The 25,305-nt window shown below is 53.4% G+C and overlaps 2 protein-coding genes across 6 annotated transcripts in view; one reads left to right on the forward strand and one right to left on the reverse strand.

Annotated features, from left to right (window-relative positions):
* The window catches only part of EMILIN2 (elastin microfibril interfacer 2), a 56,035-nt gene extending 41,150 nt beyond the window's left edge, over nucleotides 1-14,885 (forward strand). The window contains exons 5-8 of the mRNA XM_061130864.1: nucleotides 11,070-11,447; nucleotides 12,682-12,714; nucleotides 12,973-13,101; nucleotides 13,879-14,885. Of these exons, the coding sequence (XP_060986847.1) occupies nucleotides 11,070-11,447; nucleotides 12,682-12,714; nucleotides 12,973-13,101; nucleotides 13,879-14,216 (878 nt within the window). The 3' untranslated portion in view covers nucleotides 14,217-14,885. The remainder of the gene's footprint in view (nucleotides 1-11,069; nucleotides 11,448-12,681; nucleotides 12,715-12,972; nucleotides 13,102-13,878) is intronic.
* A 2,318-nt stretch (nucleotides 14,886-17,203) lies between these two features.
* LPIN2 (lipin 2) overlaps nucleotides 17,204-25,305 on the reverse strand; it is a 77,896-nt gene continuing 69,794 nt past the window's right edge. For all 5 annotated transcript variants that reach the window (XM_061130870.1, XM_061130869.1, XM_061130867.1 and 2 more), the window contains 7 exons: nucleotides 24,444-24,588; nucleotides 23,271-23,419; nucleotides 22,511-22,597; nucleotides 21,604-21,756; nucleotides 21,213-21,327; nucleotides 20,548-20,651; nucleotides 17,204-20,210 (listed from right to left, as the gene is read on the reverse strand). In XM_061130870.1, coding sequence (XP_060986853.1) covers nucleotides 20,066-20,210; nucleotides 20,548-20,651; nucleotides 21,213-21,327; nucleotides 21,604-21,756; nucleotides 22,511-22,597; nucleotides 23,271-23,419; nucleotides 24,444-24,588 — 898 coding nt within the window. In that variant the 3' untranslated portion in view covers nucleotides 17,204-20,065. The remainder of the gene's footprint in view (nucleotides 20,211-20,547; nucleotides 20,652-21,212; nucleotides 21,328-21,603; nucleotides 21,757-22,510; nucleotides 22,598-23,270; nucleotides 23,420-24,443; nucleotides 24,589-25,305) is intronic.

Below are 25,305 nucleotides of genomic sequence, written 5' to 3' on the forward strand. Positions count from 1 at the left end.
AGCTCAAGCTTGACAGCCGCTCGACTCAGGGGACCGCTGGGCTGGGCTGGGCTGGGCTGGAAGCTGCAGCCACATGTTCCTCCGCATGGCCATCCTCTCTCTTCACGTGGTGGACGTGAGCCTCCTCACAGCGTGGCGGTCTCGGGGAGTCACACTTACCACATGGCAAAAGCAGGAGCCCCTTCCAGGTGAGGCCCGCAGCTGGCACCGTGCCCTTTCTGCTACATCCCATGGTTCAAAACAAGTCAGCCTGAGAGGTGACGCAGCTTGTGTGTTGGGAGGGGAGGAACATTAACGATCGTCGCCATTGCTCCCACTGCGAGCCAAGGTGCAAAGCTGAGGATGCAGGACGTGGTCGCCAGAGGCCAGATTGCTGGGTTGGGACCCAGACTCTGCTGTTTCTACCTCATCTGCTGTCCTGTGCACGGAGCCCATTCTCTTCTTTGGAAGCACCCAGAGGGAGCTGAATTACCCAGCTGGCAGCGGGTGGGGAGGGTGGAGCGGGAACCTGAAGGGGCCTCAGGCCATGCTGAAATCAGTCCTGGTCTCTCTGTATCTTTGTATCCCTCACATCAGTGCAGACATTCTTCCCTGAGTCTTAAAAGAGACACTCAAGATTATATACAAATGTTTGGTTACTTTTTTGGTCAAAAGGTCCCTGCCTTTCATCCAGGACTTGGAGAGGTGCCTAACTTCTAAAAAGTAAAGAACTAGTGTATTTTTTTGTCTGCATCTTGCAGCTTATGGGGATCTTAGCTCCTCAACCAAGGACTGAACCCATGTCTCCTGCAGTGGAAGTGCAGAGTCAACCACTAGACTACCAGGGAAGTCCTTAGGACTACTGTATTTTCATGACTGTCTCATTGTCCACTCTGTGACGTGGGTGTCATGCCCCTTTCCTGGGCCCCGTACGCCCCACCCCCCTTCATTCATACAGTGATTCATTCAACAAATACTGAGTCATGTCCTCACACTGGAGTTTTGGCCCTTGCAGGATCTGGGCAGGGGGGAGTCAGGGAATGCACAGCCCAGCAAATAAAGGTCTGATTTCAGCAGGTGATCAATGTGCAGGGGAAGATAAGCAGAAGGGGTGACAGACGACAGGGGACTTGGTGTTTTAGATGAGAAGTCAGGGAAGGTTGCCCAGTGGAGATGACGTTTGAGCAGAGACATGAATAAGATGAGGGAACGAGCCTTGTGGAGATCTGTTCCCAGCGGAGGGAATAGCATGTGCAAAGCTCCCGAGGCAGGGATGTCTTTGTCCTGTTTGAGAACTCAAGACGTCAGTTTGATCAAGTCCATGAGCAAGGGGGAAGGTCATAGGCAGTGAGGTCAGGGGGTAGGGGTCAGATCAGGTGGGATTTTGTAGGCTGAGATAACAGATTTAAATTTCAAATATCCTGAGAAACTCTTGGAGAATTTTGAGCCAGGAAGTGATTATTATTTCCCAAGTTTGTAATCCCAGCTACTCTACACATTCTTTGTGACTTTGGACAAATTATTTATCTACTTAATGCCTCACTTTCTATAGCTGTTAACTGGAGAGAATCATGGTAATAGTGATACTTCAAGAAGTTAGCATGATTATTGTTCCTGTGCATGTAAATCATTTCAGTTGTGTCCGACTCTTTGCAGCCCCATGGTCTGTAGCCGACCAGGCTCCCCTGTCCTTAGGATTCTCCAGGCAAGAATAGTGGAGTGGGTTGCCATGCCCTCCTCCAGGGATCAAACTCACGTCTCCTGCATGGGCAGGCATGTTTACCACTAGTGCCGCCTGGGAAGCCCCCCTGTTCCTAAGGAGTATTTTTTTTCCCCTATTTTTTGGCTGTTTTGCGTGGCATGCAGGATCTTTGTTCCCCGACCAGGAATCAAACCTGTGCCTCCTGCAATGGAAGCAGGGAGTCTTAACCACTGAACAACAGAGAAGTCCCAGTAGTGTATTAAACAGTGACTGGCCCTTGGTCATCCCTCAATATCAGCATGACTGTGACCCTCTGTCCCCTCTGCTGGACGTCCCTTCAGCTTCTGGCTGAAATCCTCTCCTCTTCCTACAGGCCCCCAGACCTGCAGCCTCAGAGCAGTGAAGGTGGGCTCGCCCACACTGCAGACGTGGGATGAGAACTGCAGGTGTTCTGCTGAATGTTCTAGGGATCCAGAAGGTTTTGTTCTTTCCTTCTTTCTTTTTCTTGTTTTCTTGTCTAAATTGGGACTGGAGTGTAAAGTGTAAAAAGCCGAGAAATCTCCCCTCCCTAGCATTTAGGTTCTTGTTGTTCTTGTTTAGTAGCTCAGTTGTGTCCGACTCTTTGTGACCTCATGAACTGAAGCCCGCCAGGCTCTTCTGTCCATGGAATTCTCCAGGCAAGAATATTGGAATGGGTTGCCATTATCTTCTCCAGGGGATATTCCTGAGCCAGGGATCAAACCCAAGTCTCCTGCTTGGCAGGTGGATTGTTTACCTCCAGGGAAGCCCAACATTTAGGATTCATGGTTAGATAAATCAGGTTCTGAACGACAAGGGGATGGGTAAGTCCTCTATTCTTCTGTGGATGTGGCCTCAGAGGTCTGGTCCTGTTCCCATTCCCCCCTCCACCACCCCCAGCTCCCTGTCCCATTCCTTTAGCTGCATCTTGCCCGCAGTTGCCCAGTCTCTGTGCTACGGTAGTTATTGGGTAGGGGCAGCTCCAGGCCCTGGTCCCCAGCGTGGCTCAAAGGCAGAATCTGCTTTGTGCTGGGGCCCAGGGCCACCTGGCCTGCATCATAGCCTCTGAGCCCACGGGCCTCCCCATCGCCCATCTGATCAGATACTGAGCCCTGGGCAGACTCCAGCAGTTCTGCTGTTCCCCTTTCACTTGGGATAGTAGGCGAGTTCCTGGTGTTGAGAAGCCTGGGGCTCCCACAGAGCTGAGGCAGGCCGAGGGACAGTCTCTGTGTCAGGGAAGCCCTCTTCCCCTGCGTCATGATTCCAAGAAGGGCCTGCCTGCTGGACACGCAGGACTGTTTCCACACACCCAAGTGACAGCAACCTGCTGCTTCCTCTTTCCAATCTGCCACCCCTTTCTTCTGCAGACGTCTTCAGGCAATTTCTTGTAAGTACTTAAAAAAATTTTTTTTAAATTTTATTGACGTATGGTTGATTTACAATGCTGTGCTAGTTTTAGGGTACAGCAAAGTGAGTCAATTAAACACCCACATGTATTCATTCTGTTTCAGATTCTTTTCTCATATAGGTTATCCCGGAATATTGTAGAGTTCCCTGGGCCATACAGGAGGTCCTGTAGGCTATCTGTCTTATATAGTAGAGTGTGTGTGTTCATCCCAAGTCCTGATTTACCCCTCACCCCTGTGTTTCCCCTTGAGTAACCATAAATTTGTTTTCAATATCTGTAAGTCTGATTGTGTTTTGTAAGTTCAGTTGTTTCATTTTTTTAAAAAAATTGGGTTCCACATATAAGTGATGTCATATGCTATTTGTCTTTGTCTGGCTTACTTCACTTAGTATCATAGTCTCTAGATCCATCCATGTTGCTGCAAATGGCATTACTTCATTCTTTTTCTAAAATTTATTTTTATTTATTTGGCTGCCTTGGGTGTTAGTTGAGGCATGTGGGATCTAGTTCCCTGACCAGGAATCAAACCCGGGCCCCATGCATTGGGAGTGTGGAGTCTTAGCCACTGGACCACCAGGGAAGTCCCATTTCTTTCTTTTTAGTGGCTAAGTAATATTTCATTGTATATATGAACCACATCTTCTTTATCCATTCCTCTATCCATGGGCATTCAGGTGGCTTCCATGTCTTGGCTCGTGTAAATAGTGTTGCAGGGAACACGGGGGTGCACGTATGGTTTTTTTCAAATATCTTCCCAGGAGTGGGATTGCTGGATCATGTTGTTGTTGTTGTTCAGTCATGTTCTCTCTGCCCACCAGGCTCCTCTGTCCTCCATTATCCCCTGGAGTCTGTTCAAATTCATGTTCGTTGAGTCCCTATGCTGGATCATATGGTAGTTGTATTTTTAGTTTTGAATGATATGAATAGCATTTCATTTGGGGGTGCTACAGATTTAAGAACCCCATCTTTATCCGGTTGCTTAGCCTAAGCGGTGCTGCAAGAATGAAAAAAACACAGGTTTTTCAAATAAGTACTTAATCATAAAGCCTGGCGGGGGGAAGAGTGGCCTCATGCCAGTGTTATGACAGTTTTGGCCTTCAACTTGAAACTGGCTGAGTTGGAGGCCAGTGTAGGTCCCAGATAGTGTGATGGAGTCGTCCGAGTTTCATAAACACATAAAAGGCTACATAAACTGCACAGACTCGGACCACACTGCCTCTGGACAATACCTGCCCTCTGCCCTGTGAGCATCTGGTTTCTGTAAAGCTCTTTGGTTGGTGAAAGCCGCGGCTGCTTTTCTCCGTCTGAACCTTGACTCTGGAACTGCTGTTTCCCTGGCACCGGGCTCTCCCACAGCTGCGCGCAGAGTCCCCTGCGAGCTTGACAGAAATAAGGACTCTGGGCTCCCTCGGGAGACTCCTGCTCGGCAGGGGTGAGGTCAGTTCCAGGAACTTGTAATTAAATTTGTAATTAAAACAAAGAACCCCCCAGCTCCTGTCCTGGAAGCGGAAGGCAGACCCCTCTCAGAAGCAGCTGGGCAGAGAGCAGCGGAGAAGCAGGGGTGGGGAGTGAGGAGGGAGGGGAAGCCCTGCGTGCGGAGCCGCAGCGCCCGCGCCAGCTCCGCGGGGCCCCGCGTGTCCGCGGACGGGCTCTGCCCACGCGTCACAGTGCTGCCTCACGTGTGACCACGGCGGCTTTACAGCGAGTCTTAAAGTCAGGTAGACCTTCTGCCTGCCCATGTACAGCTTCGAATCTTGTGAATTTCTGTCAAAGAAGAAACCTCCGGTGACTTCTCGGGTCGGGTTGGCCTCTCTGGGGTCACTGATAACGGGTGACCTCTGTTCCAAGGGGGCTGTCCTGCTGATGTAAACACGCGAGGCTGGAGCTGTGTCTGTGGCAGTGATCTCCAGGTCGCGCCTTTCAGAAACGCCACCCTGTTTGTCCTGTGGAGCCTGATTCCAGGGGCCTCTGCGTGGTCACACTGGGCGGGACTCCTTTCTCGGCACGGCTCCGTGCTCTGGAAGGACGGTCAGTACGGGCCCTAGATAGGTCACAGTCTAGGTCATGGTCTCTAGATCCATCCATGTTGCTGCAAATGCTTTGCTTCATTCTTTTTCTAAAATTTTATTTGGCTGTCCTGGGTGCTAGTACAGGCATGTGGGATCTGGTTCCCTGACCAGGGATCGAACCCAGGCCCCATGCATTGGGAGTGTGGAGTCTTAGCCATTGGACTACCAGAGAAGTCCCATATTTATTTTTTAATGGCTGAGTAATATTTCATTGTGTGTGTATATATATATATATATATACACCACATCTTCTTTATCCATCACTGCTGTAATGGAATCACAGCGCCCCTGGGACCAGCTTGCGTGTTTTCTCTCTTCGTTCCAGCCAAAGCGCAAAGCAGCATTTCCACTGCTGTTTGCTCAGAGTAGGACAGTTCCTGTGAACCCGTGGTCTCCCCCGCCCTGCTGTCAAGGGAGCTGCGGGGGGTTTCTGTGGATCGTCTCCCCAGCCCTGAGGCTCCTTCACATGCCTCCCCATCCTCTCCACCCTTGACCTTCCAGCAGGGAGACCAGCGAGTGTCTCCTCGAGGCCCCTGCCTCGTGCCCCCCGTGCCTGGTTAGCGCAGGGACCTGGTCCTTCAGCACTGAGCCTGGCATTTCTCATCAGGGTGGCGTGGGCCCTTCCCAGGCACAGAGCTTTGCCAAGCGGTATGACCATCCTCCCACTTAGCCTGCTGTATGTCAGAATGTGGGTGGGTTTCTAATAAAGCCAGAAGTCCTGGGAATTCCCTGGCAATCCTGTGGTTAGAATCCCATGCTTTCACTGCCAAGGGTCCAGGTTCAATCCTTTGTCAGGGAATTTAACATCCTGCAAGCCATGCAACCAAAAAAAAGAAGATATAAAGTCAGAAGTCTTGATTGCCACCTTTGAAACAGTCCCACCACCCCGACCTGTAGTTGCATTTGGTCAGCAGACATACCCTGGCAATGCCAGGCAGCTCCCCACCCCCTCCCCGCACTGGGCTTCTGGTGAACTGGCCTGGACGTTTGCACAGTGACTCGTCACTGTCAGGGATGTGGCCCCGCACCCATCACTTCATCTGATCAGCCAAACTCTGCCTGCTTCTCAGGAGACTTGGAGGGTTCAGCCCGAGTGGCGGATGACTCAGCCACGCCGCCAACACAGACTCTGACATCCCCGCAGCTCTGCACTGTGCCATGACTCCGCGGGGTTGCTGTTAGTTTCCTCAGGCAGGTCTTCATCTTAGCAAAGGTGACAGTGGCTTTTAGTAAGAACTCCAGCGGGGTGGGAGTGGCCTTTCCTACTGCCGTAGGCTCCGTCCTTGGGGAGGCTGTGGCCCGGCCTGTGGACAGCTGCATGAGGCCATTGCGGGGGGGTCAGGACGGAGACCTGGAGGCAGGTTGTGGAACAAAAGCATCACCATTCCTCATGTGAAACACGGGCAGCCCCTCTTGGTTCTTATGAACTCAACTTTTCAAATGGTCACTGGATTAGAAACATATGTGCAGCTCGAAAAGACACTGGCTGCCAGAGTTATCTTCCCAGACAGAGCAAGATGCTGTCCAGTTTGTTTCAAGCATGTAATAAATGTGTGCATTAGAGACACTACGTGATGTGCTGGGGGCCAAGGTTGGGGAGCAGTCAGGATCCAGGGCGGCTCTCTCGTGCCGTCTCTGCTGTGATGTGAGGGGTGTCAGAGCCGCCCGTTCTGCAGAGTGTGCTGGACAGACTCCCCGTGGTGATCAGTGCAGGATATCTGGCCCAAGCGGTTTATTTGTTCATTCTTTCCCCTCTGCCTTCCACTTGCTATCACAAGCCTGGGTGTTGAGGGAGTGGTGACTGTAAGAGGGAGAACTATCACTGATTCTAGGTACTGGCATTACCCCTACAGACCCTAGAAAGACGATTATCGTTGGCAAAGTTTGGGCGCCTCCTCTACTGGCTGGCAGGAGTGAGGGTGCAGCCCAGGGTACCAGGCTTTCTTCCTTCACCAAATACTCAAGAGGTCTCAATGTCACGTGCCAGTCCCTGGTGACAAAAGATCATTAAAACGTGTCCTCAAGTGTTCATCAGGAGAAGGCAATGGCACCCCACTCCAGTACTCTTGCCTGGAGGATCCCATGGACGGAGGAGCCTGGTAGGCTGCAGTCCATGGGGTCGCTAGGAGTCAGACATGACTGAGCGACTTCACTTTCACTTTTCACTTTCATGCATTGGAGAAGGAAATGGCAACCTACTCCAGGGTTCTTGCCCGGAGAGTCCCAGGGACGGAGGAGCCTGGTGGGCTGCCGTCTATGGGGTCGCACAGAGTTGGATATGACTGAAGTGACTTAGCAGCAGCAGCAAGTGTTCATCATCCAGCAAGTGAGGAGAGGTGTAAAAACCAGACAGGCCCTCAGAGCTCCATGATTGGGAGGCAGAATTGTTAGGCGCTGCTGGGCTTCACAAGGAGGAGCGGGACTGTGGGGAGGGGCGTGTGTCGTCCAGGGTTCCCGAAGAGCCCAGCCCCAGGGGCTGGACTGAAGGCAGCGGGAGACGATGGAGCAGGTGGTGCGGACATGGCTGTCAGAGGAGATTCGACTGGATTTTACGAGCAGTGGGGGACAGCTGGAGGTTCCTGAGCAGGGAAGATGACTAGGACGGACTCGCCTCTGAGAAAGGTGGGGAGGAAGGACCCAAAGGATGATTCAAAACGAGAAGAGGCTGGACTTAGCCCAGATCGGGGTGCGTGTGACAAAGAGGGCAGAGTGAAATAAGACTCGAGCATCTAGACAAAGTGATGGGGAGACGGATGGTGCTTCAGAGAAAGAGGGATGATTTGAAGGGTTTGTGGGAGCATAGGTACCAAAAAAGGTGCGAGGGGCTCGTACTTGGCTATTTTTTTAGGTGCTTTGTGAACTGTAATTCTTTGAGGGTTATAGGACTGGGACAGTTTTGTGTTTCAATTACGGGTGGAAATGCACAAACTTGGGCTGAAGGGAAGGAGCCAGTGGGGCGGAAGGAAATAGATGCAGAGGAGAGGAGTGATGTTGGAGGAGCTTCTCCAGCAGAGACGGGAGGTGGGCCTGGGGCTTGAGGTGGGGGAGCTTTCGCTGGGGAGGGAGGCCAACTTGTGAGCCGAGGAACAGCGTTAGGAGGAGGGGAGACGGACAAGGAGGGACCTGAGCGTGCTTGGACTAGAGGGAAAGCAGACGAGATGGGCCCTTGGTGTCTTCTATGTTTTAGAAAAATAAAACATTTCTGAGAAATTTACAATGGAAACCACCTCCCCTGCCCCTTCTCCCTGTTACCATTCTCATCCCAGAAGTGGCCATGTGCAACTCCTTGAGCTGTTTTCTCCCCCGAAGTTTACTTCCATATTTCTAACTCAACTTATTAGCTTTAGATATCTCTATATGGATATTACATACAGTATTTGACATTATTTATCAGCTGCAGAATTAGCCTATAAGGCTCTCTCATCTCCCCCTCCTCCCAGCTCCCAGTAGTTATACCACAGAAATCAAGCCAGTATTGATACTATTAGCTAAACAGCTCAATAATAGCCAAATAGGATTGTGTTGCTTTCCTCTGAATTAGTTGGGAGTGTTATTTGCTAGATTTTATGTATCTGTCTTGGGATTCTTCTCACTGAAACTCTCAACACCATAAAAAGTATCATTTGTTGGTTTCAATTTTAAATTTTTTTGGCAAATTATGCAGATTTTTAAAAAAATTTCAAATTGGAGAATAATTGCTTTACAATGTTGTTGGTTTCTGTTGTACAACAATGTGAATCAATGTAAGTATACATTTATTCCCTTCCATTTTTTAATCTAATGACCTCCCTCCAGGAGTTCTCTCTTCCCAACACAGCCTGGACTGCTTCCTCTCTAGACTTGAGAAAGCTCTAAGGCTTTCAATCTGAAACTTCTTTTACTACCATCCTAGAAGTTTCTTGAACTTCTCTCCTGTCTTACACCCTTTTCTTTACTCCACATTTTTTTTTTAATGGTTTACTTTCAGTGGAGTACATTTTCCAATAGCTTTTTAAGAAAGGGTGCTCGAGAGTTTTGCTGGTCTTTAAATATTTCACGGCTGAAAACAGGTTTATTCTAGTTTCACAACTGGCAGATGTTTTAGCTGAGTATAGAACTCAAGATTAACGATATTCCTTCAACATTTGAAGGTGGTGTTCTTTTGCTTTCTGGTTTCCCTTGGAGTCTGATGATGTCCTTCTGATTTGAAGTCACTTCCCTCCCCCAAGTCTGTAGGATCTTCTCTTTATCCTCAGTGTTCTGAATATGCCTTGGTTTGCGTCTTTTATTCAGTAATCTATCTGGGATCTTTTACAATTCTGGTGAATTGTGTATTTGATTCTCTCCTTACCACCTCTCTATGCCCCAGTTTTTCTGTTTTTTTTCAAGAAAGTTCTGGGTTGGAAAGAATCTAACTTTCCTACAATTTCTCTCCTATTATCCATTATTTTATCTACCTGGTCTACCTTCTAAAAGATCTCCTTGATTTTGTCTACCAACTCTTTGAATTTTCTTATTTTTGGCAAGCATATTTCTAATCAGTAAAGACATTCTTATTCTCTGGTTAGGCCTCTTAAATACCAATCTATTCTTGTACTTTGATGCAGTGCCTTCTGTCTGAGTTTATTTGCCTATTTTGTAGAGTAGGCACAGAGTTTATAAGAAACATAGTACACGTGGGAGAGCATGCAAAGAAGCAGTTTATTTCGGACAGAAGAAGCTCGAGGGTGGGCATCCTTGCCAGTAAAGAGTATGTCTTAACTATATGTTTATTTTCTTGTATTATCTGTTTTTTCAGAGTTCCTTTTTATTGGATGGTTATTTCCTTCTCGTCCTGTCCTTCACTGTGGCTAGTGGTGTTTCCATGTCTGAAATTCTTCATGCCACAGTTTGAGAATTGAGGCTTGATGCCTTCCCACTGTATGGTGTGAACTAACTTATCTTCAAGGCATCTAGAGTGGTATTAGCTCTGTACCATCTTGGGGGCACTTGAGAAAGTGATGATCAGTTTATTCAGCTCATTTTCTGGAGGGCTTCATCCTCTCATGTAAAGGCTGCTTGAGGAGAAGCCCCCCTTGGGGCTGGAGGTGGGCTAGCAACCCAGCTCTGTGGGTAGAAGGACCTGTGTTCCATCTGCCACCATCACCTTTGTGAGTTTAAAAACAGAACCAGACTGGGGTGGGGGGGGGGGGCTACAATGCAGTTACTGATTTTACTTGATCATAACTTTGGAGCTTTGGAACCTGGGCCATGGCAGGCACGCTACGGATGGAGGAGGAGGAGGTAGGTGGGGGTTGGCTGTTGAGCAAGGTATCCAGGCCAGTCCTGGTTATTCTTCCATGTCTTGCAGGCCTGCATGAAGGGCTTCCTGGAAGGGCAGTTCCAGGAATGTATTCAGAGTAGGAAATGGGGGCAATTTCCAGGCTGTGTCTCAGCACTGTCCCGAGAGGGCAGGGAGTGTGAACAGGAGGCTCCTGCAGTGGAAGTACTCCAGCTGGTGATCTTAAGGCTGTGGCGACCCCATGCCTGCCGCAGAGGCAGCTCGCGCTCTCTGACACTCTGGGTCATGTGAGGTCCGCAGAAGCAGGCCCTCGGCTCATGGGGTCGGTGGTAGCAGGCAGGTACAGTTACGGGGTCATTATGAAGTTTTTGCTGCTGGAACCAAGGACCATGTTATTTTGGGGAGAGCAACAATCATGTAGAAAGAGAGGCTGAAGACCCTCCTCTCTGGGGCAAGGGGTCCCCACGCTGTGGTGGCTGCTCTTATGTTTACCAGTGGACCTGGCCCAGGGACCCCCAAGCACACACCTTCCAGGAAGCCATGCCCACGGGGTCTCACAGAGGGGCCTGTGGTTGAGCAGTCAAGTCTGTGGTTTTTAACTCTGTATTTCTTTCTACTTTCCCCAATGCTCAGCGGAGGAGCCCTCAGAAACGCCTCAGCCTCTGCCGCGGGGGAAGGCCCAGGAAGAGTCAGGAAAGCCCTCGAGCCCAGCAGAGGCCCCCACGGAGCTGTCCACTCCAGTGCTAACCGCACTGCCGCCACCCAGCACTCCTGTGCCTCCGAGGGACCCAGGACAGAAGCCCATCCTGCCCAAGAGACGACCCCCACCCCTGCGGCCTGGCTGGACAGGGCTGCCCTTCTTGCCTGGCTCCACGGGGGTCATCATGGAGACTGGAGAGGCCGGCCCCCCAGGCAGGATGCGGGTGTCAGGGCGGGGCCTGCCCCGGGGTGTGGATGGCCAGACTGGGCAGCGGCCAATCCCCAGCGCCGAGGGCTACGCAGGAGCTCCAGGTAAGAGCACCCCAGGCGCTGGGAGGCTGCTGTGGGGCTCTGTGGGTCATGGGTCCAGCGCCCAGAACTGAGCTGTCCAAAGCTGCTGCAGTGCCCTGGGCACAGAACATCACACTTAGAGTTGCACCCTGGGCTATATGACTTGTGCCATCCAGGCAGCTCACTGATCCTCGCAGCAGGAAGTGGACTTGGCAAACCAAACATGTCCCAGGAGCCTGGGCAGCAGAAAAGAGAGCACACCACTAAGTGGGTAGGGTGGAAGGTCTGGCTCCAACATTAGATGTGTTGTTGGAGGCTGGAGGATGGCGGAAGTTGGAAGAGGTAGGAGGATGCAGGCTGGAGGTTAGAGGATCAAGGAGGTTGGAGAATAGAAGTTGGATGCTGGAGGTGGTTGCAGGAGGGTTGGGAGGATGAAGTTGGAGAAGGTTAGATGGAAGAAGTTGGAGGAGGCTGGAGGCTGGAAGAGGTTGATGGCTGCAGGACATTACAGGAGACCGGAGGACGTTGGAGGATGGAAGAGACTGGAGAAGGATGGAGGAGGAGGAAGGAGGAAGTTGTTGGAGGAAGTTGAAAGACATTGGAGGCTGGAGTTCGGAGGCTGGAGGTTGAAATCTGGAGGAGGATGAAGGAGGCTGGACAAGGGAGGAAGTTGGAGGATGGCTAAGGTTGGAAAATGGAGGTTGGAAGAGGCTGGAGGAGACTGGAGGAGTTTGGATTTTGGAGGAGGTTGGATGTTGGAGGAGGACGGAGGTGGAGGTTAGAGGAAGAGGAGAGGTCAAGGGACACTCACTGTGTTTCTGTCCTGAAGTAGGTGCTAGACACACAGCTCCGTGACCAGCACCATGGCTGACATTCTGACACATGAGGAAACAGGCTGTGAGCTGTGACGTGTAAACCCGTGGCATTGGGTGAGGGAAGTCACATCAGCTGTCAGCAGATAGTACCACCCTCAGAGTTACACCCATCAATAGCTAGAAGTGCCCCCCTGCAGGAAGCAATGCGGCTGCCATGTGGGGCAGTCAGGGCGGTTCCTCTTAGGCAGGGTGCTGCCTTCTCCAGAATAACAGCTTCCCTTCTGTTAGTTGCACGTATCATGGGTGCTTATATTCTGTCACGTGATGTGTTCCTTTGCACCTCTGTCCATCCTCCTACTCTTGTGTGAGGAACAAGGGGCAAAGGAGGGGCTCAGAAATGAGGGGCTGGTAAGGGTTCTGACAGAGCGTCTGTTTTTCAGGGTACCCCAAGCCACCGCCTGCAGCCTCCCCAGGTACGTCAGCCAGGACAGCAGAGGTGGGAGGGGAGGCCGGGGTGGGGGGGCCTGGGTGCCCCACCCCCAGACATCATGCACGTGCCAAGCCCCCACCTGACACACAGTGCCCCAGGCACTCCCACAGCCGCCTGCTCCTCCGAGGACGAGGTTGGGCCCCAGGCGTGTCCACCCTGAGGGGAAATAAGATTGGCCGCCCCTTGGGACTGCACACAGGCCTGGGCTGTGCCTGACCGCGAGTGCATCCTGTCCCCCCAGGGGCTCCGGCGCCATCTCTCGTGTCCTTCTCCGCGGGGCTCACCCGGAAGCCCTTCCCCAGCGACGCCGGCGTGGTCCTGTTCAACAAGGTGCTGGTGAACGACGGGGACGTGTACGACCCCAGCACCGGTGAGTCTGCCCGCGCTTAGCTGCTCCGGAGGGCCTCCCGGCCGGAGGTGGAGAAGGCAGCCCTCCCACTTACCCTGCCGGGACGGGTCTGCATAAGCCCCAGCCCCCAAATGGGAGGCCAGCCTTGAGCCGGGCTGCTGCCCCCGGGGTGTCTCACCAGCGAGAGGAGAGACAGGGCCCCTTGGTCCCCGCTGTTCTCCCGCCCACAGGCACCAGCGAACGGGGCGGTCATAGGTCACACGTGTGCGGTAGCCGGGGCTCTGTGCGGCCCCTGGGGGGAAGCAGCTGGTTCCGGGCAGGGGTGGGAGCTGCTAAACCCAGGCCCCGGGTTTTAGCATCAGAGCTGCTTTGCTGTGTGCTCATGGCCAGCTTTCTGGGCACCCTTGCTCCCCCCGGCCCAGAAGCCTAGAACCAGAGTCTGGGCCATGGGTCATAGTAAATGGGTTCCGGTGACGCTGAGCAGAGACGCAGGCCGTGTGCCCAGAGCGCAAGGCCTGGTCTGTCCCCGAGGCCCTAGTGTACGATTAAGAGCTCAGTGACCTGGCCGTCGCAGGGTAGGTTGAAGAACCGGGCCCCCTCCCCAGAGCCCTCGGAGGTGGCCACTCCTGCCAGCATGGGGTCTGGGCTCCAGCCTTATCTCCGCAGCTCATCCCCCCGCAGTGGGCCTGCCTCTGGTGGGGAGGGGGTGAGCTGTCTGCCATCACCCGGGCTGAGTGCCCACTCGGCGCACAGGCCGTGATGGGTACCCCGCACTCAGGTCCCCCTTGCTCCCCGCAGGGGTCTTCACGGCTCCGTACGACGGGCGCTACCTGATCACAGCCACCCTCACGCCCGAGAGGGATGCGTACGTGGAGGCCGTCCTATCGGTGGCCAATGCCAGTGTGGCCCAGCTGCACACGGCCGGCTACCGGAGAGAGTTCCTGGAGTACCACCGGCCGCAGGGGGCCCCGCACACCTGTGGGGGCCCGGGCGCCTTCCACCTCATCGTGCACCTCAAGGCGGGGGACGGCGTCAACATCGTGGTCACGGGGGGCCGGCTGGCCCACACGGACTTTGACGAGATGTACTCCACCTTCAGCGGGGTCTTCTTGTACCCTTTTCTTTCCCACCTCTGAGGCAGCCGGGGAGCGGGAAGGGGCTGAGAGAGCTTGGAAGCTGTAATACATTCAGTGTGTGTGTAGCCGGGGCACGGGGCAAGCTCTCTGCAGACACCCCGCCCCTCCCCCAAGACAGAGGTGGCCGGCGGCGGGGGGGAACCACGGGTGAATGTGGCCACCGCTCCCGTCACTCCGACTGGACAGCTGGACCAGAGTCGGAGGCGCCCCGCCTGCCCCCGGCTCCTCCCCCGTGTCCCCCAGCCTCTGGCTGGGCCTACCAGGTGCTGACCGCAGAGGCGCCGACTGCTGCCTGATGGACCCCGTCCTCCCGATGGACAATGAGGAGGAGGAGCTGCTGCGAGGAGGCAGGCAGCAGAAGCTGGTACCCGCCGCGTCTGTCTTCACTGGAGCAGAGCCATCGCTGGCCGTCTGTCTTTGTTTACCCTGCCGGCGGGAGGAGAGTTGAAACACTGAAGTGGCACAGGCCACCACAGACCCAGGGTGGACAGTGGGCTGTCCCAGGCTTGTCTCGCCATCCCCTCCCCACCCCCGCCCCCATGCAGCGTTTGCCTGGCTGAGAGGATGATGCAGGAGAGACTGTCGTGTGGCTTTTTGGGGCTCCTTGAATGACATGTACGACTCAAGTGCAAAGACAGGGAGTGGCAATAAAAACATAAAACACTTCCAGTGTAAGGCTGGTGCCTCATGGATTGAGGGTTGCTGCTAAAAAGCACAAGTGGAGTAAGCGAGTTTAACGGCTGTAGGAAGGAAGCTTGAATACATGGATCTCAACTGTGCAACCGGCATCCCTCAGCATCCAGGCTGTGCACCGTGGGGTTGTGGGCGGCTTATAAAGACAGACCGGATGTGCCTGGAGGTCAGAGTCCCCCACGGCGGAAAGGGGGGGGCTCGCTCCTCCAGGGAAGGCTGAACGTCGCATTTAAGCAGCAGCTGTCCAAGCTAACGTGACTACTTGCTGCCCAGCTCTAAGAGACCTCGTGCTCCCAGGGAACCAGAAGCTGATCACACCGAGGCCATCTGGGAAGGGCAGGAACCTTCCCAGGGAACCCGGGCCCCCACTCCTCTGCCAGCAGCCACACCAGCCCCCTTAGCTCCACATGGTTTTCACTGGTCAGGCGGGTAAAACCTGCTGGCCAACTGAGTGCCACTGCAGGAGGCAGGTCCCAGGGAGAGACGTGACCATAGAAACAAGTCTCCCGGCCTAAATCAAGCCACCAGGTTGCTCTCATGCTATAAAAATGCCCTTTCCAGGACTGCTCCCAAGTGAGATCACAGGATGGCCTCTGGGTCCTTGAGATGGGGGGAGCCTTCCTCCTCACCCCTTCCCCCCCAGCTAGGGGCAGAGGGGCCCAGGACAGAAGGCCTGGTGTTTTCACGTTTTAAAGTTCAGGACCCTCCATCCGGGGCTCAGGGGTGGGGTGCATGCTCACCCTGTTTCTACAGCTGGGGAACCGGCTGTCAGCAGCTGTGGCTTCCTAGATATGACTCATGGGAAAAACCCCACGGCTGTGGAGTGTTTTCAGGAAACCCCAGTTGGCACATGGGTTTGCCCTCTCCCCTCACACCCCCTTCACAGGCCTTACCCGGGGCCAAGCAGGACAAATGCTCAATGGGAACCAGACGGAAGGCGGAGACTGACCTGCCTCGCTCCACGGATGGTGCTAGAGTGGCGAGTGTGGTGTCCTCCTCAGCGGGGCCTTATGACTCGTCTCTGTGAGCTTCAGCTCTGTGTGAGTTTCAGCTCTGTGTCCACAACACGCAGTGTAGACAGCTCAGAGTAGGTCCTGCACTGACTTGAGGAGGAGGAAAGAGGTTCACCAGGAGTCAGCGTCTTGAGAAGGGAGCGGCTGTCCTTTTATACGGAGAGGAGCAGGCTGGGCTGAACTCGGGCTGAGTGGCTCGGAACAGCTCTCTCTGGAAGTCAGTGTCCCGGCGCTGAGAGCCTGGGAGCGAGACGTGTGGACCAGGGCCCTGGACTCAATCAGGCACGAGGTTACAACTTCTGAAATGATGGGGTTGCTGAGAAAAAGGTCAGGGTGCACCTTGAGATAAGCAGTGACAGGACTGGGATGTGTCAGTCCTGTCAGCAAACGGCCCCATTTAAATGATGAGAAACAAACAAAACCAGCAATAAAGACTGAAAATCGGCGCGGAATGCAATGTTAAGTTACTCCCACGTTAGCACATTCGTCTTTCTCAGTGAGCCTGTTCTCTTTTGAACTGTTTTTCACACTGTGCAGTTTGAAAGGGAAGAAGTATAGTTGTGATCAGACACATGCTTGTAGCTGCACACGCAGACTCACTTCTCACTCCTGCTCGCCTCGCCCCGGTCTCGGCCACCAGGCAGCGGCGAGGGCAGCCACAGGAGGGAGTCTCTTCCTGATGTGAACCTGTCTGAGCGCTTCCCTCCTTTGCTGGAAGGGCACTCCCCGCCCAGCCATTCCATCAGGAAAACAAGCAGAGAAGGTGGGTGCTGTCCCCACATGGAGGCGCGTGCTTGAGGGAGTTGGTGGGTTCAGCGTGGGCTCAGCCACCAGAGGGGATTAAATAATACATGGGGTGTGGTTTTTGACTCAGATCACTCTGAGCCTCCTGACAGCTGATGAAAACATCAGGAGGGCTACGTGCTATTCACCCAGAGGAAGGGCTTTAATGCAAGGCAGGGCGGCCAGCACCCTGAGCAGGGCTGAGGGGTGGGGGGATGCAGTCGGGAGGACACCAGGGGGTGACCCCCAGAAATTACATAGGCACGACTGGATGGCTCCCTGGCAGAACCTACAAAGCAAGGGAGGTTAGTTCCTGCGGGTGGAGCCTCACTTCTGGAGTCAGGTTTTATAAAAACAAGCACCAAAAAGAAGCCCTTTCTATACACAAACTTAAGTGTCAGCAGAGATCGAAATGCTAATTTATGGAAATTAGCAACTTCTGGCAAAAGTTTAGAGAAGACAATTTAAATGTCCCCTGAAGGAAAAAGTCAAGACGCGTTGAGTTCACGTTTGTTTATTGTTGTAACATTTTGTTTTGAACATCAAACACTGCACCAAAATATGAGCCATTTATCTTCAGACAGTTATCTTTGCCATAAAGTAATGATGTTGACAATTTCTGACAACTCAAGAAACGTATTAGTGGCACTGCTGTGTCTAATAATCAAATGTCATCATAGACCGAATGTAATGATTAAAATAAAAGAGCAACATTTCCCCTTCCTCCTCCTTTTCTTACCTTTAAAACAAACCCAAAAAAGTAGTTTTCACCTGGAAAGAGCACTTACTTTAAACCAAAACTCAACTTTTCACCAGTTTCATTATACCCAGCATTCTCTAAAGCGGGAAAACAAGGCTTCCCAGAGTTAACTATTGATGATACTTGAAAAGATGACAAAATCCCCTGGGAGAGTCTGTTTTCACCAAACTGCAGACAACTCAAGTCTGCTCTTGGCCTGTTCCTTTGGGTCTGGCCGGTACCTCTGAGGACACACTCCATCTGCAGGGCCATGTGCAGTCGGGGGTACGAACACTTCTGGCTCCGGTGGGTGGCTATCACTCCTGGATTGTCAGCAGCTTTTATCTCACATCATGCTAGGAAGTTTTTTTCCTTTTTCCAGCTGAAAACTAGGTGATGTCTTACAGCACAGCAGATGTGGTCCTCACACGCAGGGCCGAGCCTGCCTGCTCTGGGCCCTCAAGCATGCTTCCCGAGCCCCGCAGAGATGCAGATGTGGACACCACAGCCGCATGAGCTTCCGCGCAGACACCGAGGCAGGTGTATAGTTGGATGGGATGCAGTCGGGAGGGACGGAAAGAGGGAAGGGGCCACGGCCATTCCACTGGCGGAGAGAGTGACCCAGAGGCGGCTCCTTGAGATGTCGCCCGCCCCCGAGGGCAGCAAGCGGCCACTGCTCCTCCTCAGCTCTCCTCCTGAGGTCTGTGTACAAACACACCGAGGGCATCTCTCTTTCACAGAAAGAACAAATGTCATTTGTACCAAATGGCAATGGATTTTCAGCACAAACAATACTTTTGTGACACTCAAGCGATCGTCGTCATCTACGTTCAGCAAGAGGGGCTCCTTTAAATGAGGAGGAACACTCAGGCTGATCAGCTTGTGTACCCAGCGGACCGGTGACACCCGCTGATCAATGTGCAGGGACAGGATGACACTCTAGCACTGACGGACACTGGGCGGAGGGGTCAGCCGCCCCAGTGCAGGTTCCCAGTCGTGACCCTCTAAGATGCCCCCATCCCGAGAGGAGAGCTCATCAAGGAGAAGCTGTCTCATGAGAGACTCTTTAAAGGACAACCAATGAAGGACGACAGGAAGGTATGTGTCAAGCTTTTCCGTACTGCACACGTGCCCACAAGCCTATGCGGCTCCAGGGAAGGGCCTGCACCCAGCACAAGGCCAGGCCATCCCCAGCAGCCATGAGATGAAGGAATCACGGGCGACCAGGATGTCACTAACGGGGCAGAACCTCACACGATGAACACAACCCAGCTTCCTGACCTGCTGTCCATGAATAGGTCTTTAAACGATGCATCCTTGAACCGTTTGCGGTGGGAAGGTTTGCCCTGGGGGAAGCATGTCTGGTTTCTCTAGGAACACGGCTTCCGGGCTCTGCCTCCAACATGGCTCAATGGAGTCCGAGACCTTCAACCCTCCACTCTGGAGAGCAGCCACCCCCACTTCTCCAGCTCGAGATGAACAGTACCGTGGTGGAGCAAACTGAAAAGAGGAGTGCCCCCAAAACCAGCAGGGAAAGCAAAAGGCGGACCCGAAACCACGGTGGGGGGAGGGGTGAGCGCCACTCTGCAGTATTTCACTATCACCCCCCTCTCCCTCCACTCTGGAACCTGCTCACTGCTTTCTCACCCAACGCAGGGCTGCATGAGGTCACCACTGGCCCCGAGGGCCTCTTCTCTAACAGTTCTCTTGATTTTAAGCCCGAGGGGGCTGTCCGCACCAGCTCATCTCTGCAGGCTCGTGCTCACAGCCCTGGAGGGGCGTGTGGATGGGGCCCTTCCTGAGTGGCTTGCTCAGTTGCAGGCAGGGGGAGGGGCAACAGACCCCTTCCCGGGGCATGGCACAAGCACACGTCTGCATCTCTAGGCCTCCCTGAGAACTGAGTTTCCCTGCTGGCTAACCAACTCCTGCTGCCAGGACCACTCTCACGACATCACACATCCTGCAAGACCCGTGCCTTCCAGTGGGTCCAAGACACAACAGTTCAAGTCCCTGCCGAGGAACGGTCAGGGTGAGGAGGCGATGGTCCTTCCTTCCCCTGAAGCCCCAGGCGCCAGAGCCAGCATCCTTCTTCCATGGAGTAGGAGATGGAGGGAGGAGCCCGTGGGAGAAGTGAGCGGGCAGTTCAGACATCATCAATAACTGGACCCTGATTCCCTAACAAGCAAGCCCTCCTCTCAGAGAGAGAAACACTCTCAACTGCCCAGTGGAAATTAGAACACTTTACTTTGTGCAACGTTTGGTCCACTCTTAGCTTCTCTTTTCTTCTTCTTAAATTATGCAATTAAAGGAGCACCCGGCACGCAACTCGACACAGAGCATGTGGGAGGCCAGGCCAGTGACTGGAGCCCGGGCCTCGGGCCTGAGCCCCTTGCTGTGCCGGCTGCCGGCACCGCACGGCAGCCCCGGGTCCGGGAGGGCACGGGGGGGAGGGGTGCGTCTGGCCCCGGCAGCTCCCCAGCCCATTCCTGCCGGCGCCCGGCAGGCAGCGCGCCGTCCCACACCTGTGGCCGGGAGGGTCCCCGCATCCTCTGTCCAGCAGAAGGCCGGTCGCCTCCCCTGCTGTAGCGGCCGCGATCCAGCCCCCCGCCAGGGGCGCCACCTCAGACCAGGTCCTCCAGGTCCACCTCGGGGATCGGCTCTCGCCAGTAGCAAAAAGAGCTGAACTCCGGGCATGGGAAGGCGGAATTCTGTTCCTTGTTGAGAAGTGGGAACACGTGTTCCACGAGCTCGCTCAGCCTGTGGTACCTGGGAGCGGGGAGGACACATACTGTGACTCAGCACCGGACCTGAGAGCATGAGACGGCAGGCCGTGAAGCCAGAAAGGAAGGGTCCCAGACCAGCGCCCTCCTTCCCAGGGGTCCACCTCCCTCCTCAGAGTCTAGGCTCCCCAGCCACCCCCAACAGCAGCTGCAGAGGGGGCACAGTCCGGCAGAGGTGGGGGATGCCCCAGCAGAGGGGAGCATGCTCCGGCAGAAGGGGTGGACACAGCCTGGCAGAGCGGAGGCTTCCAAGGGCGGGCACGGCTCTGACACCTGGCCCCCGGCTGCAAGGCGCCAGGGCTTAGAAGTGGGAACGCACTTACGAGGACTTGTTTCCTTTGGTCCTTTCTTGTATCAGCTCGCCCTTGGGGTTCACGGTGAAGATCCTGCAGTCTGGGACACCCACTTGTCTGTAAGCATAGACGTCCTGCCGCAGGAAACAGAGCAGGGTGGTTACTGAGAAGTTCTCGGGCCCCCTGTGAGCCAGAAGCACTGCATCACAGGAAGCGGCGTATGGAGAACACGTGGAGTTGGGGCAGCCGCCACCCAGGCTGAGCTTTAGACAGACACTGCCTAAAGAGGGAGGCCAACGCACACTGCAGGGGGTGCTTGGGAAGCCAGAGAACGTGGGTACCAAGGAGACTCCAGGCCCCAGAGTAGGAGAGGGGAAGCATTCGTGGCTGGGGGTTGGGGGAGAGGCAGTGCTCAAGCCATGGATCTGAGGGGCGGATCTAAGGCTCAGCTCAGAATTCACGGAAATGGAACCGAAGCCCCTGGTCACAGATGGGCATCCTAGGGCAGGTCTCCGCCCCAGTACCTCCCTGCTGCGGGAGGAATCATGCAGATGAAGTGAGCACCCACCCAACACAGCAGACCTCACTGCGCCCACACGCCTGGGGTAAAGACTATGGCCCGCCTACACCCTAAAGCACCGTCCTGTGCACGCTTCCCACGGTGCACGCATGTGCAGCCCAGAGCAGACACCTACATTTGGGCGGTTCCCAAAGGCAGCGTAGAAGGGCTGCTGAGCTGGGGCAAAGAGATTCTTGATGTCGGTCAGACACTCAATCTTGAACTTCTCCGGCTTCTTTTCTATTACTTCCCTAGGAGAAAGAAGTATCACCACCAAATCCAAAATGGCAGTTTTCCCTGGTACGTGGTCTGAAAACCCACAGCTATCCATTTTGCTAAATCCTTCCTAACTGGTATCTTTCCCCATCTCTGCCAGCCTGGCTTTTCTCAGCTGTGTCTGACACAGACCAGGTGAGCGGTGTGTGAGCTAGAGTAACATGGAACTCAGACCCAGAAGCTCTGTAATACAGTCCAGCCAGGCCCCGGTCCCCACAGGTACACACGCATACACACACATGCACACACACCTGTGGAAGGCAGAAAACAGGCTGCTGGGGGACAGCATGAGGGGGCCGCGGGGCAGGATGGTGCCCTTGTCGTTGACCCAGTGCAGGTAGCCGCGGGTCATGTCGGCCATGCCGATGGCACGGGCTGAGCAGTACAGGAACTTGTAGCCATTCCTGGAAGAGAACGCATCCTGTTTAGCCCATGTGCTTCAGCTAAAGGGGGAGAAATGCATTTTTTCTTTTTAAAGGTCCCAATAAAGTTCCTCTCACCTCCCATGAAAGTCAAATTCCTAAATTTAACACAAGCATCATCAGGATTATAAAGATCTCACCACTCCATGAAACACACCATGGAGGAGATGTGATTAGGGATTATGCTAAGGTGTCATGTAATAACATATCTACAGAAGCCAATTATAAAGCAGACAAAAAACTAGGGGCTGTCTTTATTGGGACATTCTCAAACTCTGCTTAAGACACTGTAGTTCTGCAGATTGACTTAACTCGGATGTATTAGGATTCCCACAAAGGCCACAGCACTGTGTTCTCACAAAAGGTACTCGATGGAGAAAACCACCTGGCAGATTGATTCCCCCATGCACACATCTATTACCCACTTCAAGAAATACAATTAAAAGTACTAACAAAAGTTACAAATGATTAAACTACGACTACAAACCCAAGTACAGCTGAAACTACTGATACAGGTAGTGCCTACAACTCGCAGCCCTGTGCAAGAACAAGGTGTAACTCGCCAGGCACACGGCTCCAGCCCCACGGGTGGTGGCTCACACTTTCCCTTGCGGGAGGCTCCAGTAAGGAGTGAGAAGGGAGAGTGAGAAAGCTGGATCACAAACAAGATTTCCTGGGACTACTTCTACAGGTCCAGCAAAATCCCAGCTCACTGGCCACAGGGTCAGGCACCTACTCGTTGATGGAATGGTAGAGCTTCGCGATACCCTGGTGCGTCCAGTCTTTGCCCAGCTGCGGAAGAATCTGTCCCAGAGCGTCAGACCTGGGAGGGTGGAAACAGGAGGAGGTGTCAGGAACCAAGCACGTAGAGCCGAGTGTTTGCCCGTTACTGAAACACCAGCTTCTGTAACAGCAGCCGCTGGGGGAAGGGAAGGGGCCTGGGGGGTGGTGACAGCCCACAAGGCCGTTTCCTTGGTCTGTGTGTGCACAAGCCAAGGACATCACCCAGGAGCTTCTGAGAGCGCCACCAGACCCAAGGGCTGGCCCTTCACTCTCAGGGCATTTACGACCACACGGCCTCCTCTTCTCTAACTGCAACAGCTTCTATTTTTTCCTCCCCATGCCAGAATTTGGAGACCGAATAATTAAATCTTTCCAAGAGTTATTATTATTATGGTCATTTGGCTGCGCCACAAGGCTTGCGGGATCCTAGTTCCCCAACCAGGGACTGAATGAATCTGGGCCCTCACCAGTGAAAGTGCTGAGTTCTAACTTGGCTGCCAGGGGAATTCCCCAAATGTTTTGCCCTTGTTTGTATTGCCCCACCCACCTCCTCCATCCATAGAATGATTCTGTGGGGACTGCACTCAGGACCTCTCAGTGCATGTAGTTTAAAAAACCCTCCTGATGGTGGCGGGTCACTCAGGTGAGGGAGCCCCTGGCCCTCTGCACACTGCGCTGGGCCCTCCTCTTGCCACCCCAGGGCTCCCGCTTACTTGGTTATCGTCCCATCAATGTCAGAAATGATGACCTTGTCGTTCCAGTTCCACAGGTAAATGGTCCCGGCACAGCGACAGGTGCCTTGATACTGGGTTGTGATACTAAACACGACGTCGTTTGGGCCATCTTGGAGGTTCAGTTTCGCCTTTCATAAAAAGTGTAAGAATCAGCAAAATTAGAGCTTTGAAAATTAAAGGTACATCACTTTGATAGAATTACATGCAACAATTAAGTCACACTTTCCAAGAAAATGTGGTCAGAGAAACTGCTTAAGATACAATGTTTCAGAATGGGGGACACATATACACCAGTTGCTGATTCATGTAGATGTATGGCAAAAGCCACCACAATATTGAAAAGTAATTAGCCTCCAATTAAAATTAATTTAAAAAAGATACAAGGTTACATGAGAAATGATCCTAATCTCTAAAATATATAAATGTGTGTGAACAGACATGGACAGAAATACATGAACAAATTAACTGTTTATTAAAAAAAAAAAAAAAGGCAAGGAATAGCAACAGAAAACAGTTTTGGAACAGAATCAACACTCTCCAGACTGCCAGTAGCATCTCAAGACCCAGCTCTGGGAGGATGGATCGGGGCTGCACCTGGGGTTCGGGGACTGGGCTGAGGAACCTCGGCCTGAACTGTGTATAAAGTGCCCAAGGGCCCTTCTGACCCCTGCTTCCCAGTCCCCTCCCTGCCACCCGGGACGTCCTGTGTACCAGAGATCCTTCCCCTTGGGGCACAGCAGGACCAATTCATACTGAAAATGGGTTAAGGTGAGGAAGTGGGAAATTGACAGGAAGGGGGAGACTGCATCTAGGTAGATGTCATTTCCCTCTGGCTGTGGCTCCTACGAGACAGCGAGGGGCCCAGAGCCAGTCTGGATGTGTCAGACTCAGGCTGAAAACACAGGTGCCCTGGTTCACTCCCAGACACGGAAGTAGGAGGCCTAGGGATGAAGGAGGGGAAAGTCATCCCAGGGAACCCTGGGGGTCCCGGGGTGGGGCTGCCACTCTCCTGGACACATGTGAGCATTTACATGGCCACGCACTGGGCCGCATGTGAGGCGTGGGGCTGGGCCGACAGAAAGGGAGGCTCGTCAAGGCGACCAGTTACTAAGGCTCATGAAACTGGACCCACCCACACCACACGCAACTCACGATCTGGTCTGAGGACAGACGAAGAGACTTCTTATAGGAGGTTGTGCCACTATGGCTTGGGGGTTCTGTGGGGGCGGAGTCCACCTTGATGGACTCTTCCAGTTCCTGGGACCCTTCATCACTCGATGAGTCATCCTCAGCCGACCTGTCAAACAGAGTCTGTTACTGGAGAGGCTGAGGGGCGTCTACAGACAACAGCTTTTCATTCAGGATCCGGAAGAGACAGAGAAGTCCCAGATCCACCCAGGAGGAGCCAGACCCAGGGTCCACGTTGCATGATCCACCTCCTCCACGACTGGCCAGGGTCACTCTCCTCCTCCCTTCTTGACTGGCCAGGGTCACTCTCCTGCTATGACTGGCTGTTTTCTGCTAGAACCAGTGAATGCTACTAGGTCTGCTGATTCCTGTTGCAAGGGATATGTATGTTTTAAAAGGTACAAGTTATAGAAAGTATGAACACTTACAGTGATTTAAGAGATTAACAAGAAAGATTTTATACAATTCTTTAAAAAGAAGAGGGTAAAGAACAGGAAGATGAACCCAAGAGTCAGGGATGGGAAGAGAACAAAAGATGTGATAGAGGAAGGAACACAGTGGCAGAAACAAGAATGGGTGCATTGTGATACGTCCCCTCAGGCAGCCAGTCCATGTGTCCAGGGCAGACTCCTCCCAAGAAACGAAAGGGACCCGTACCCATCTCTGAGGTTCTGTCATGTCTCCTGCTGTGCCTGACAGCCAGGGAGTAGGGCCCCAGGCACTACACATCTTATGATTCCCCAAGACCTGCTTCCCAGAGGCCTGCATGTCAGGGGTACCTGTTTTCACGGCTCCAGAGCGGGAGCAACGTGCTTAGGAAGCAGCA

Source organism: Dama dama, chromosome 27 (assembly GCF_033118175.1).
Source record: "Dama dama isolate Ldn47 chromosome 27, ASM3311817v1, whole genome shotgun sequence".
In the NCBI taxonomy this organism is placed as follows: Eukaryota; Metazoa; Chordata; class Mammalia; order Artiodactyla; family Cervidae; genus Dama; species Dama dama.